Raw genomic sequence first — 13,191 nt, forward strand, 5'->3', positions numbered from 1 at the left:
AAAACTGGGCCTCAGCCCCTAGATTCGACAACGTAGGGAAGTAGTTTCCACTGGGCAATGATTCGTGTGCTCACGGCACTCGTTTAACTCCCCGTTCATAATGGTGTAAACGCCATGCACATGATACATCAAGCCACACTTGGCGCGCCGTTCATCTCAGCTAGTGATGTGCACTGCAGATCTGTGACCGCGATACTGGGTCGTCTCCAGATGATCGGTCTCCTCCGGTTCTATTCCGAGATGAAACTCCACGTGCACCCGGCTCCCGCCCGAGTATTCACAAATGTCGGGGAGATTAATACTGGGCACGAATGGTGCCGATGGGGAGAATAAAACCGTCGGACCTGCGATGCAGATCTTTACAAAAGGCAGACATACTTTGGCTTTCTCCCAGTTCATCAAACCTTCTCACCCAAAAACTCTCGTTTTCGCTATTTTCCGTGTGGATTCTGCCCGGATTTCGGTATATCCTCTTAAGCTTGTTTTTTAACTTCACACTATTGGAACCGACCACAATGAAGTTCGTACTCGCCGCATCTTTGTTCGCTGCTATTGTCGTCGTGCCGGTAACGGCCGGAGAGTGCGGCACGTTCGGGACCGACTTCGGGGCTTGTCTGAACTGGTGTTCTGATACCAATCCTGGCGCCGAACGATACATCATCGACGGATGCTACCGGGCTGTCTGCTCCAGCTGCAGGCCTGCGAAGGAACGATGTAAGTTGATCCGCCCGAGTGCACCGCGATCTGTGACGATTTGACTGATGTGTGATGCGTAAAGCACTCGAGGCACGAGTTTTCCAGGCATGAAAATGTCCAAGAAGCATCGAACAATCTCGACATATTCTCTCTCTCCCCGACCGGCCGCTACCACTTCACAGCACTACTAAGAATCCAGATGCGACACTATGAATACTTCTCTTCCTGCCACCTTATCCCTCCCGCTTCAGTTCTGTTGACATTGATACAGCGATTGGTCCCGTCTGGTCGCTGGACGGCTCAAGGTCATCTTTGGCCTTTCTCAGATACCCGATAGAAAAAGTTTTACCGCGTTGAATCCGGTGCTGCAATTATTTCATGGTTTAAACTCTTATAACGGATTCCGCTGTTGCCTGGGTATCATGTATTTCGAATTCCTCAATGCTTAACCATTAACTCCTCCCAAGGTGATAGGTACCCTCTGCCCATCATCCCAGGTTCACGACTTTCCTCCAATGGCCGGCGCTCCCTCCCCGCCGCCCACAACCTTCTCGTATGCCGGTGCCGCCGCGCTAGGCTCATCATAAGCCGGAACCTGTTCGGCAGGCGGCGGCTGCGCCCTCGACGAAGAAGCAACCGCAGATGCCCTTGTCCTCCCACACGCCGTGTCCTCATCTGGCGCCAGAACAAGCAACTTCTGATTTCCCTCACACTTCCAGGTCTCCCCCGCCACCGACAACTTCACCTCCCAGTGTAACACGTGCTCAATCTTTACGCAATACGTCACGAACGTTGGTAGCACCGTCTGCCCAAACGCACCTGCGCCGTTCCTTTGACCGAGGAGTAGCCGTCCGAGTGCGTCAACTCGTAGGTCCAGGACGGCGCCGAGGTCTAGTGGGACTTCCTTTGGACCCGATGGAACGACGACTTTGCTATCCGGGGCTTGAAAAAGATGCTTTAGTCGCGCTAGGCAGAGTTTCCTCGTCTTGCTAGCGTCGTGGGGGTCGAGTGTTCCTGGGCAGATGATGCCTGTCGTCGTCTGTAGCTCCAGCTCCATCTGCTCTATCGTCACTGTCTGCGGGACGTCCTCGATGATATCCGACGTGCGATCCTTGGACGGTGTGAGATGAAGCAGGAACGGGATGGTCGACTCGTTGCCCAGCTGAATCACTGTTGGATACTGCACATCGAGGGTGTAGTGGAAGGTAGGAACTTTGGATGAGCCAAAGAACTTTTGCGTCTTCTGCTTGAAAGACAGCTCCGCGTCCGTCATCCCTGGGAGCAACCGCTGACTGCTCACACACCCAGTCTTGTTACGTCTCTCCAGCCTGAAGTCGCTGATCATTGGCGACGGCACGGGAGACGAGAAGACCCTTACAGGCATCGCCGCCTTCAGGACGGAACTCTTTCCTTGCACCGTCAACTCGGCCTCAATCCAATACTCCACAAAGCCATGCCAGCTCTTGTTGAACCCGGACCCGTCGAAGTAAAAGGTCCCCGGTAACGGCTGTTCAGGCAGCCCTGCGCCGACTTGGGTCCCAAATCCGGGGCGCAAGAAGCACGCCTCCTTGGCACTATCCCCACCACAGGCATTCACGGCCCGAGCATCCGTATGCGTAGGCAGCGCGAGGGCAAAAGGCCAGGATACAGGCTGCCCTTCGGCTCCGGGCGCGACGTGGACCGGTCCATGGTGGACTACATCGGTGATGGCGCCCTCGTACCAGAAGTTGAAGCGGGAGCGGTAGTAGCTCTTTTGATTATTGCCGCGGGAGATGACGAGTTTCGCTTTCGCGCGCCCGAGGAGGCGGACGCGAACTGTGGCGTTGGCAGCGACGATGTGCGATTTGCGGACAATGTGGCCGAGGATGACGCTGCCTCCGTGGAGGGGCGTGTCTGGGTGAAGGAGCTGTATCGAGAGATCGATATTGTTTTTCCTTTCCGTGGGAGGCATGTTTATTCAATGACTGAGTCTCGAGCAACAAGAATTTAGATCACCGATGGATTAAAGAGAAAATTCATTGGCTTATGGAATTGCGAACGTCGTCGTGTTTAAACATGTCATGAATTGCGGCACAATAGTAAGCACTTAGGGGCGGACGTGGCGCTAGGCAGCGACAACATGGTTGGTGCAGTGGCGCAGGTAGCGCTAAACATGCAGGGAGCTGTGGCTGTGTAATATCCCTCAATGAGTTGTTGAAAGCCCACCGGCTCAGCTCATACTTGATACGTCTGTTCATCTTATCTCATGCACATGTCATTCCATCTTATAGATATCTCATTTCATCTCATTCTTGTTCAGTTCTGTACAGCCGCGCCATGTGTATGATGGTCCCAGCTCCATACATCGCGCGCCACCCACACAGTTGATACTCATACGCCCTGCCCGGGCTTCGTTTGTTGGTATCCCACTTATACAGACGATGCCCTGTGCCTTTCTAGGAGAGATTCTGCATCTATCTGACATAAACTGATCTATTTACACCCGGCTTGAGATGCGAGATGTAATCAACCTCATTCCAGCCCGCTGGGCAGAGCTGAACCTCTGCAAAGTGACCGATGAATGCCAACTTATCAAGATCTGGATGTCCGTCAACTACTTTGATTGCTTACCTGAGTGTACACATGCCATCAGTACAGGAAATATACTTGCCGTTACTTATATTTCTCAACATAGAGCTTCGACGGCAGAAACCATTTAGGTAGACATGCTAGTTCCCATCAGTGCCAGTATGCACAAACCCAGCTCGGAAACCAGAATAAGAAGTTGCACTTGGTATCTTCAAAGTTACTCGCAGACTCATTATAGTAGCACGTTATGAGTAAAGTAATTCAAATACGACCATCTATCTAAGACCAATTGACTGTGTGCTACTGCTTGTCAAACGCCGTGCTTGGCAGCCAAAGTTCCGAGAGCCGCCAGGCCCCTTGGTCTATTAATTACCGGTCAAGATTTCATTGTGTCTTGGAGAGTGCTGTTAAGAACTTGAGCCAAAGCTCCGGAGGGAAGATAAGGAGCATATAGCCTGAAGGCAGTGCGGAAACCTAACAAATTTCCAGATAAGTACTTCGCTGTGCTAATAGCCTCCATGGCCTTGAGTACTCCAGCATCACTAGACCCTTCTTAAATTGTTGTTCATAAGAATTGTCCCATTCAGGGCTCTAAATGTTGAACTATATGATAACTACCCGTATGTATATACGTCTTTCGAATCTTGACCAACTCCGTGACTTCACGAACGTTTTAATGAAAGGAAGTTAGGGGAATAAGGAGAATGCGGTCGGTTCGCAAAACAGCTCCCTATCGTTTCCACGGATATCCAAGTACGTATATCTACATTTGGCGACATCTAGCACCTGTTGGGGTATTGCACGGAGGTCAAGCCACTGATGTCGCTAGCAGCACGGTCTTTGCCCCGGGGGACTGAGCTGGTCCTTAGACGTTCAAAATACACGTATGTGTGGTAATATGACAATGCATGCAGAAACTTGTTGTATTCAATATGACATACATCCTATGTGGTGTCTACAGACATGCTCGTAATTGAGAAGTCTCCCAGCATCATCTGCAAGCCTGCTGCCCTACGTCATAAGGTACCAAAACACATCTTTCGCGACAATCCATCTAGCCCAAAACCTGGATGCAATACAGAAACCCCCTTTCACACTCTCTTCGTCGCTGTCCAGAATTGCGTGACTGATTTCTCAGTTAGATATAGGTCTCATCTCCAGCAAGAAAACAAGGGATACTTACCATACGTAAACTTGAGCAACGATTCTGGTTGTTGGGCGTAAAGGCTGTCAATACTCTTCCGCGACGAAAGGTCTACGTCGAATCCAATCAGATCCGCTAGATGAAGCACTTCCTCGGCGGAGAGTTGAAGAGCGGTGTGGGTGCCATATTTAAGCGCTACATGTACGTAGTCTCACGTCAGCTCTACTTCGCTGATTGAATCAAAAGGTCCAGTCGAATTGCAAGTAAAAGAGGGTTAATGGGGAAGTCTTACGTCCAAGGTTAATCCAAGTACCACCAGGCTTCAGTAACCGGTGGATGTTGCTCAGGAAGTCAATTATGTTGTTGCCAATGTCGATGAAGAATAACGTGACAACGGCGTCGAACTGACCGTCTTCGGGGAACATCTCCAAGAAGTCGCCCTGGACGAATTTGACAGCCTTGTTTGGCATGTGATCTGGCACCGTCAGGGCCGTGTAGCGCGAGGAGGGTTGGACTGATGGGTCCATTTGGTCACAAAGGGATGAATAGTATGCTGATGGAGTGAGGTCGTATGGTTTGTAAGAAGGTGATGAGCCAAGATGGAGCTGAAGTCTAGATCGTTGGCCGTTACATCATACCCTGAGTCAACGTGTAAGCACTACATATTACGCTCTCGACTCCGCCGTGAAGAATGTACATACCGACATCAGCAATATCGCTCGCCAGTCTGCCCATACCGCATCCGGGGACAAGAACCTTCTTCCCCTTCCCATTTTCGCCAAAGTGTTGCTCAAGCCCAGCTAGAACGGGTGGGAAAGTAGCCAGCCTCTCCGTGACATCATGTGAGCTCCAGTCTCGCGAAAGATGCCCAAAAGTCAGGTCCACAAGACCAAAATCGGCATCGTCTTCGTGCGTCAGTGCTCCTGGGCCGGTTTGATAGTGCTTCCTCGAAATTTGTGCAATCTGCTCCGAGAGACGGGCGTTGGCATTGATTCCTTCGGTGGCTTTCTCAAAGTGCTCAGGATAGCCGAGCTTGTTGCTCATCAACTTCTGTGCGGGCGTCTGCCAGTTGTACCGCGCATATTTCCGCTGTGACACCCCTTGAGCGAGAGACGAATACTGCTCGAAGGAGTTGATGTCAAGTTGGGATGTTGACGCAGGGTGGAAGCTCTCAGAGGCCAACTGCAGTTAGGGGTAGAATGATGAATTACTGAAATCTGCTCCTCCCTCGACGTGTACTCCCTGCGCTGTATATATATCTGAGCTGCTCCTTTGTTGCTTGGACTCCTTACTACCTCTTACTAGCCCCTATCCGGGAGGACTCTGACAGTTGATTGCATGCGCCAGGTCTTCAGGGAGCTTCTTCTCTCCTTCAGATGCGCGAACGACCTTGGCGGGCCTCGCGGAAGCTCCGACGGGTGCTTTGGAAATGGATGGGGGAGGAATGTCTAGGGGGGCATTGAGCGCAACATGAAGGGCTTCGGCGCGTAAGGAGAGCTTAGAGAGAAAAAGTGTAACGTCAGACAACGAGCCAGACCCACGGAGGGCGAGGTATAAGGGAAAGATGATGCAGAGGAAGAGAGCAAGGGAGCGGGAGGGGAAGATTGAAGAACACATCATTGTGCTTGTAGCTTCGATGAATGTTTGTGCCAGGAGAGTTGATTCTTCGTGCTAGACGCAGCCCTATTGGAAGCAGGAAGAGCTTCACGAGTGGATGAACGGCGTGATAAGTGGAAAGTTCCCTGGCCTTGAACCTCTGCGCCAGCTACTTTCCGTCTTAAGGGCCAGATACTCTATATCCAGCCTCGAATACTAGAAGTCGCCGCAGGTACCAGAAGGCAACGGCTGCGCCCGCCGTCCGCGCCGTCCGGTCCCAAGCGATGGGGTCTACCGTCTGAGCATTGTCTGAATCGAAAATAGTGGATTATCACGATTCACGATCACACGGATGCCAACCGGGATCATCTCTGTTCTTGTTTAAAGTTCTGCCAGGGGGGCGTGTGTCCCACTTTAACTTGAGGTAACCTTCGGCTAGTGAGACAGGATGAATCCCTCCAGCACTATCAGCCTTACCGAGGCCTGCCGACGAGTCAACGACTATGGAAAGCCTCCTGTAATGAGAAAGTGTCTTGGATGGCAGGCCACGTCAGACTCTCTGCCGAGCCGAATCTCTTGCACCGCGGCAACATGACTTACCTTGGAACTAAGAGACCTTTGCAATTGAATACTAACGCGCTATAAGGTTGCTATTGAATTAACAACGTAATTATTGAACTCATAGGCTCTCCGTCCTGCCACAGCGAAACCCCTCAATACGATGGCAGTTGAGATTGAGGTTAGGTGCTGGTCGACGGGTTGGCCGTATAAACCTATAGAATACTCTCCTCATTGGCCGAAACAGTGTTAAGTTAAAGTGGGACACATCCCGCAAACGACATGGCCAAAGTCCTTATTAAACCCTGTAACTACCATCTGCTCTGAGTGAATGTTTTCGCTTCTTCCTTAGGAAATCGATTCCATGTTCATGTTACAGCCATGGGTCATCCTATTCTGTTTCTCTGTTTATTTGCCGTTCTCTCGGTCCTCCCCAGCCACGCGCAATCAACAAAATGCGGCAAGCTGTTGACACGCAAAGAATGGCGAACGTTGACGCAGGGTGAGAAAACTGAATGGGTGGGGGCTGTCAAGTGCTTGGGAAGCATACGGCATCAACGACTGTCCTTCACTCCAGAGCAGAAGGTTCTCGAGGGGATGAGAAGTCTATACGATGACTTCTCCTACTCGCACGCAGCAGTAGAGCATAGCGCTCATAGAAATGTCTACTTTTTGCCGTGGCGTATGTTCCTATCCTCTTCCTCTTCCCAAACACACATCCGATACTTACACGAGCGCAGACCGCTGGTTCCTCTACCTATTCGACACGTCTCTCCGCCAAAACTGCGGGTACAGTGGTCCGACGCCATACTGGGACTGGTCGCGGGATCACGCCGACCTCGTCGGCTCTTCCGTGTTTGAAGATTCACCCGAATTTGGGCTAGGCGGTACTGGGGACTGTAACTCTTCCCCCGAAGCCGATTGCATGGTCACCACAGGTGCTTTTGCCCAGTTCGAGCTCGCCTGGCCGATTCCGCACCAACTACGCAGGAACTTGACGCTCATCACTGGATGGTTTGACCATGAGCGGCCCCAGAACTCCACACTAGGCCCAAACTCCGTGCGGAACTCGACAGAGCATCACACGGGCGACTTTTACAGTTTCCAGCACTCAATGGAACAGATGCATCATCACATCCACAACTTTGTTGGGGGCGACTTGGCGGGAGACTGCCCAAAGAAATTGCCAGCGGATGATTGCAAGGACCTAGCCGTCGCCTTCACGCCGAATGACCCTCTGTTCTGGTTGCATCATGCGCAGCTTGACCGTTTATGGAGCAAGGTACCCGCCCCTCCCAAACCTTACTTAACTCAACTATCACTCAAATTTACTAATGCGTATTGATGAGTTCTGCAGTGGCAACGTCGACACCCCACCAATTTGGCTGCTTTCTCCGGCATACCCTTACATTCGTTCAATATGAGCGACCCGCAGTACGACCTTAACGCGAGCGCAGATTGTGAGATGCCATTTGACGTTCAGAGTGTACCAGTGACGCCGAAGAAGGTTTTTGATACGGAGGCTGAGCCGCTATGTTACCAGTATGTAGATGAGGAGTGACGATTGCAGGGCTGGAATAATAAACGCCACATGTTGGTTGCACAACTTGAACCAGTAAACCTCGGGTCGCGTTCGCTTTGTCTTCATATTAGAGTTTAGCTCTGCCTTAGTCTGTGCACACTCACTTACACGAAGTGCAGAGAAAGAATAACGAGATAGATGGGACGGATGATTGGAGCACAAAAGTGTGAAAAACTAAGTTGGTGAAGTTGATTTGGCATCTATGGAAGGCGCTGAAGTCTAAACTCAAATCGAACTCTCTAAAGACTAGACTCATTGATTCTCTCAAACATCTCTGGTGTCCATTTTCCATGTTGTTCCGCCATCCAATCGTGTACCTGTCTCCAGTCCCGGCAGGTGTGTACAGCTCCGTCGCCTGCAGCGATTTTGTCCCCATTGGCCAGTTTCTTGTTTGTGCCGCCAGGTTCGATAGTCGTGTCAGCGGCGCAGATAATCCCCTGCCGCAAGTAGTGGAAGCAGTGCTCTGTGTGGTCAGACCCGTCGTCTCCATTAACAAGCACGGCGCGAATGTGGCTTAAGCAGTGCATCTGATGCCACATTGACACACCAAATGCAAAGTGCTCCTGACCTAGGAAGACGAAACCCTTGCCAGGGGGACGGATTGCGTTCCATTCAACCGTAGAAGCAAAGCCTTCCATCCCGTAGTGCTCAGAGTCATCTACGAAGTTGGCTTGAATGGTGCGGACCTTGATAGGAAGCTCATGAGGCCGGTCACCTTCGAGGTAGGCTATAGTGCGTTAATTATGGAGTCTGAGAAAGAAAGTAGCTTGAGCAAACTAGACATACTGTATGAGTGTGATCCGCGGGTCAAGACGCGAAAGGAGAAGAAGAGAGCGCCCAAGTTCAAAACGAGGCATACGCAGAGCGCTACGAACAGCCCGAGTGAGGGGCCTCGTAACTGAGACTTCAAAGACTTGAAAGACATGGTCGCGTGCTGGCAGGATAGTGCGTTGAGGGTTCGCAAAGAAAGAACATGATCGTTTGGATCAACGGCGCCGAGAGTGGGCGAGCAGTGTTTAACATATTTGTGGCCGTATCCGCACTCACTTGAGTAGGCGAGTCGCAACGATACCACGGGGCGGTGCAGGAGGATTCGCAACTTCGCAAGTGTCAAGATGCTCTACTCATGAGAGTCAGTCATCCAAGGGCCACATGACAACTTGGGGTTCCACAAAAGCTGTTCGATATACGACGACAGTAAGTTTCAGCATCTAGATGAACATCTAGACGAACTTCGGAATCTCCGTTGCTGCGTTGACGAAGAAAAGGACCGCAGGACCGTTTGAGGTTCCACAAGATCTGCTCGCTCGACTTGCGATGAAAGTAAGTTTCCCCGTCTAGATGAACCTCGGGATTCAGGATCCTAGCTGCGGAAGGAAGGGACCGCAGGTATGGAACAGGTTGCGTGCTCCACACAAAGTGATGCGACCGCTCGATATATCCAGATGAATCATGAACGCCCGCAGGTCAATTTGCTCGCCTACCTCAGGGCTCATCCGAATAAGCTGAACGAGGCTTGCCCGACGGAACGGACATCGAGACATCATGACTCCGTCCGACGGCGCATCACGCCCGGCGTGCCATCTACACGCCCCCGGCCCTGCTGTTAGAGATATCCACCAGCCTCGTATACCCGGCGCGAGCGCGATAGCTAGTCACGATCTTTACCTAGAACCTCATCGTCGAATCCACCTGGGAAAGTTTGCAAGGCATGTCAGAGACTCAGCACGAATGTCTGAAGACCCACGACTTGATAATTATCGCGAAGGCAACGCCGGCGCAACAACGCACATGCACGCTTCAGATCGTGGGGATTCGTGGCCGTACGGAGAGATTGTCGAACGGATATCCCTCCCATGCGCTTCGTCTCTTGAGGCTCGAAATTCTATAAATACCCAAGGAAATAACGACTATCGAAAGAAAGAGCATCCACAACAACATCTCACTTCACATCAATCATCTGACTATATTTTCAACATCTTCTTCAACTCACCTTTACTTTCAAACCATCAACTTTTCAACCAATCTTTCAAAATGCAGATCACCAGTGTCATGCTCAGCCTTGCCAGTCTCGGCCTGAACGTTCTCCCTGTTCAGGCCGGACCTATCCCCAGCGCTGAAGCCGCTCTGGCGGCTCGCCACGTCTACTCTCCTGACGTTGACGAAGCCCCCGTTGAGAAGCGCCACGTCTACTCTGTCGACAAGGACGAGACCGTTGAGAAGCGCCATGTCTACTCCCCTGATGTGGATGAGACCCTGAACAAGCGTCACGTCTACTCTCCCGAAGTCGACGAGACCATCGCTAAGCGTTACGTCTACTCTCCCGACGTCGATGAGACCTCTTCCTAAACCCAAAAGCAGTCGAAGCTAGTCAGGAAAAGTCACTGCAGGGACGGGTTTGGGGCGAAATCGTTTTGGGCGGAATAGATTCCATGGCTGGCTTGCGAGAAGGGGAGATGTAGTGGGGTGTCTCAGCACTTTTGCGAACTTCCAGTGATCAAACGCGTAGCTAGGTTTGTTTAGTTAGAGGCGTCCTCTTCAATTACAATAGAATTTTCTTTCCAATATGCTCTTTGTTTCGGCAAACGCCCCTAAATTAAGCGTATCCCCACGCGAGCTCCAGGCCGGCAAGCAAGTCACTAAACTTCGTAGCTTGTCTTGTAATCTATTGTCTTAGCGCTAGTTACACAAAAGTAAGTAATATACAAAAACTCAAAAAGAGCAAATCAGGGTGTCAGGGCGCATCTGGGTGAGTAATCGTTTCCGCACGCACGTTTGTTTTGTCGACGCGACGAGTCTCCGAGCCTTTCCCCTACCCCTTGAAAAGTCAATGGTCGTACAGATAGGTACATCTAGTTTGAGGTTTACTATCTTAGTCTGCTGAGAACTTGCATAGCGCGATGGAGTCTTCGCGACCAAGGCCCGATCTGTCGCTATCCTCCCCGACGATGTTTGCGATTACGAAACTGCTCGCTCTTGCGCTGCCCTTGCTCTGGAGCTGCCTTGATAGTTTTGCCAAGACTAGCGACTTGACTGAAAGCTGCAGTGATCTTCGGCGGAGCACCTACCTCTATACACGTTGCATATAAGACTTATCCCTACAATTTATCTTGGTTTAAGTCTTATGCAGAAGGAGAAAAACTTAAGTCTATCTCAGGCAATCACCCTGAGCATGTACACAAGAGCATTTACGGCAGACGGTTTATTCAGATAAGCTACAGAACCAGACAGCTCAACACCAATCATGTTCCATCCATGTCCAAAGCCGTAGCGCGCCTTCGCATTGATCTATTGTATTCTACCCAGGTTAGGAGAGGGTTGTAGAAAAATAAGTCCAGAGGTCACAATCATATGAACTACGGCTCCTCGGCCTAATCTACAGGTACTCATCCGGCATTGGAATGAGTGTCTCGTTCCAGCTGCACACATGGCCGGATGCTCCTCAGGAAGAGCCTCTGTGTCAGCCATCTTAACGTCAGTGCACTATGGGTCACATCAGTCTTAGTCGAACTACCTGTGGGATTTCAGCTGGCGCAACTCACAAAATATTCAACCTTGCCTGTCGCCGGATCCTTGGCCTCAAAATACATGACTCCCATCTCATTGAGTTTGGTCTCAAATGGTATCGTGACATTGACGCACACCTGTCCTGAAGGCTGCATTGGCAAGTCCTGCAGGATGACATGGGGGAAGTCGTCCCTCTTCTTCGGCACTCTGTTCCGGGTGTAAAGGGCCGTGACAAGGTCTCCGGGATGGCCAGAGAAGGAAAGGAATGTGCGGGAGCTGCGGGCGTAGGCTTGGGGGTTGTGCACGATCTCCCCTTTTGCTATGTATTAGACCATACTCATGCTGGGGAGTCTGAGCAGGAGACTAAAGGGGAAACTTACGGCAAAACGGGTGGAACTCATCTAACTCTGCCCGGGACGGGAGGTTGGCACCACGGGACGACCATGGGTACTGGATGTGAAAGCCAGCGTGGGCCGGGGCGGCGGCGGATGTGAGATTAATGCCGGTGCCGAGGGCAAGCAAAAAGGTGAGTACGGTAGGAATGTTGGGCATGATGGATGGTTTTCAAGTGCTGGATCGGCGTAGGTTCCACGTTGTACGCGGCCATCTGCGGCAAAGAGAGAGAGAGCTACATGATAGCTCGTGCCAAGACTGTTGGTATTCCTCTCACAGGGAATTTGGTTCGAACCGTAGGGTCCTGGGGGTGACGAAGTATCAATATCTCTGTATTGATTGATTCTGCGTGAGGAGTAGAAGGGAGATTCCAACCGGAGGTTGGGTGGGTAGTCGAGGTCTAAGTGTACCCCCTCGAGGTGGCCCATGCTCTGCCCCTACTCGCGGCCGAATTGGACTTCCAATCCGACACTGACTATCTCTCTCTTTTAACGTCTAACTGGTACGGTTGGAAGGATAATTCGAACGCTGCGAAGTCGTGTATCATGCGTGTAAGACCAGTGCTGTCTAATGTGCCCCTTTCTCCTCCTTCCGAGGTCCCTTCCGTGTGACCCATCCCTCCATTCGTACCGTGGCCTTCCCCTTGTCGATGAAGTGTTCCAATCCCTGGTTGGGGCTCGCTTTGGTGAAGGCGTCGGCGAGGTTGTCGTCGCCATTGATCCAACGGATCTCCATTATCTCGCGTCGTTCGTACGATTGCCGTAAGGCCATGATGTCGATCATAAGCCTCTTCTCCTTGGTGGTGCCCAACTTGACGAGGCATTCGTATAGCGAGTATGAGTCTGTACAAACTACCGTAGGTATCGTGGGTAAGTCTAGTCGATCGGTAATCCTTTTTAATGTCGTCGATATCGCGTGGGCGAGGTCGACGCCGTTGACCATACCGTAGACTTCCGACGCGAGGACGCTTCTGGTGATTCGCTTGCTCTTTGTCGACGAGTAATGGATCACATTGCCGTGGATGGAGAAACTGTCCTCCATCATGGTCTCGTTGGCCAGTATGATGATATAACCCAGTTGGGAAGTCAGATCCGCGTTGTTCGCGAATGACCCGTCGACGAAGACGTATAACCGGGTTGATGCCAAT

At 51.3% G+C, this 13,191-nt stretch overlaps 7 protein-coding genes across 7 annotated transcripts; 3 read left to right on the forward strand and 4 right to left on the reverse strand.

Moving 5' to 3' along the window:
- Nucleotides 1-50: 50 nt before the first annotated feature.
- BDP81DRAFT_432338 (uncharacterized protein) lies at nt 51-856 on the forward strand. The gene has a single exon (XM_060590773.1). It carries the CDS (start codon nt 312-314, stop codon nt 756-758), a length of 447 nt encoding a protein of 148 aa, XP_060442792.1. The 5' UTR covers nt 51-311; the 3' UTR covers nt 759-856.
- Nucleotides 857-1,195: 339 nt separating this feature from the next.
- On the reverse strand, nt 1,196-2,647 carry BDP81DRAFT_462681 (uncharacterized protein; the record flags this gene model as incomplete). Its single annotated transcript, XM_060593927.1, has 2 exons — nt 1,196-1,201; nt 1,241-2,647. 2 exons carry the CDS (start codon nt 2,645-2,647, stop codon nt 1,196-1,198), a joined length of 1,413 nt encoding a protein of 470 aa, XP_060442793.1.
- Nucleotides 2,648-4,336: 1,689 nt separating this feature from the next.
- Nucleotides 4,337-6,028, reverse strand: BDP81DRAFT_493333 (methyltransferase-like protein; the record flags this gene model as incomplete). The annotated part of the gene is made up of 5 exons (XM_060595351.1): nt 4,337-4,390; nt 4,448-4,603; nt 4,701-4,961; nt 5,110-5,590; nt 5,798-6,028. 5 exons carry the CDS (start codon nt 6,026-6,028, stop codon nt 4,356-4,358), a joined length of 1,164 nt encoding a protein of 387 aa, XP_060442794.1. The 3' UTR covers nt 4,337-4,355.
- Nucleotides 6,029-6,934: 906 nt separating this feature from the next.
- Nucleotides 6,935-8,286, forward strand: BDP81DRAFT_493344 (monooxygenase-like protein). Its single transcript, XM_060595352.1, has 3 exons — nt 6,935-7,244; nt 7,303-7,844; nt 7,920-8,286. The coding sequence occupies exons 1-3, from the start codon at nt 6,944-6,946 to the stop codon at nt 8,121-8,123; spliced, it is 1,047 nt and encodes a 348-aa protein (XP_060442795.1). The 5' UTR covers nt 6,935-6,943; the 3' UTR covers nt 8,124-8,286.
- Nucleotides 8,287-8,383: 97 nt separating this feature from the next.
- BDP81DRAFT_462684 (uncharacterized protein) lies at nt 8,384-9,069 on the reverse strand (the record flags this gene model as incomplete). Its single annotated transcript, XM_060593928.1, has 2 exons — nt 8,384-8,871; nt 8,931-9,069. The coding sequence occupies 2 exons, from the start codon at nt 9,067-9,069 to the stop codon at nt 8,384-8,386; spliced, it is 627 nt and encodes a 208-aa protein (XP_060442796.1).
- Nucleotides 9,070-10,178: 1,109 nt separating this feature from the next.
- Nucleotides 10,179-10,493, forward strand: BDP81DRAFT_396195 (uncharacterized protein; the record flags this gene model as incomplete). Its single annotated transcript, XM_060588154.1, has 1 exon — nt 10,179-10,493. One exon carries the CDS (start codon nt 10,179-10,181, stop codon nt 10,491-10,493), a length of 315 nt encoding a protein of 104 aa, XP_060442797.1.
- An 851-nt stretch (nt 10,494-11,344) lies between these two features.
- BDP81DRAFT_482627 (uncharacterized protein) lies at nt 11,345-12,303 on the reverse strand. Its single transcript, XM_060595021.1, has 3 exons — nt 12,032-12,303; nt 11,687-11,964; nt 11,345-11,627 (listed from the first exon to the last, which is right to left on the reverse strand). Exons 1-3 carry the CDS (start codon nt 12,201-12,203, stop codon nt 11,433-11,435), a joined length of 645 nt encoding a protein of 214 aa, XP_060442798.1. The 5' UTR covers nt 12,204-12,303; the 3' UTR covers nt 11,345-11,432.
- Between the last annotated feature and the right edge of the window lie 888 nt (nt 12,304-13,191).

The sequence above is a fragment of the Colletotrichum phormii genome (genome assembly GCF_030913505.1).
Source record: "Colletotrichum phormii strain CBS 102054 chromosome Unknown BDP81scaffold_15, whole genome shotgun sequence".
Lineage (NCBI taxonomy): Eukaryota > Fungi > Ascomycota > Sordariomycetes > Glomerellales > Glomerellaceae > Colletotrichum > Colletotrichum phormii.

What these genes read in the sequence shown, in the direction of transcription:
- BDP81DRAFT_432338 (XM_060590773.1), top strand. Translation starts at nt 312, where the DNA reads ATGGTGCCGATGGGGAGAATAAAACCGTCGGACCTGCGATGCAGATCT.
- BDP81DRAFT_493344 (XM_060595352.1), top strand. Translation starts at nt 6,944, where the DNA reads ATGGGTCATCCTATTCTGTTTCTCTGTTTATTTGCCGTTCTCTCGGTC. An exon ending in TGTCTACTTTTTGCCGTGGC is followed by an intron (nt 7,245 to 7,302) that starts GTATGTTCCTAT and finishes ACACGAGCGCAG; the next exon opens with ACCGCTGGTTCCTCTACCTA. An exon ending in TTGACCGTTTATGGAGCAAG is followed by an intron (nt 7,845 to 7,919) that starts GTACCCGCCCCT and finishes TGAGTTCTGCAG; the next exon opens with TGGCAACGTCGACACCCCAC.
- BDP81DRAFT_482627 (XM_060595021.1), bottom strand. Translation starts at nt 12,203, where the DNA reads ATGCCCAACATTCCTACCGTACTCACCTTTTTGCTTGCCCTCGGCACC. An exon ending in TGAGTTCCACCCGTTTTGCC is followed by an intron (nt 11,965 to 12,031) that starts GTAAGTTTCCCC and finishes ACATAGCAAAAG; the next exon opens with GGGAGATCGTGCACAACCCC. An exon ending in CAGGCAAGGTTGAATATTTT is followed by an intron (nt 11,628 to 11,686) that starts GTGAGTTGCGCC and finishes TGTGACCCATAG; the next exon opens with TGCACTGACGTTAAGATGGC.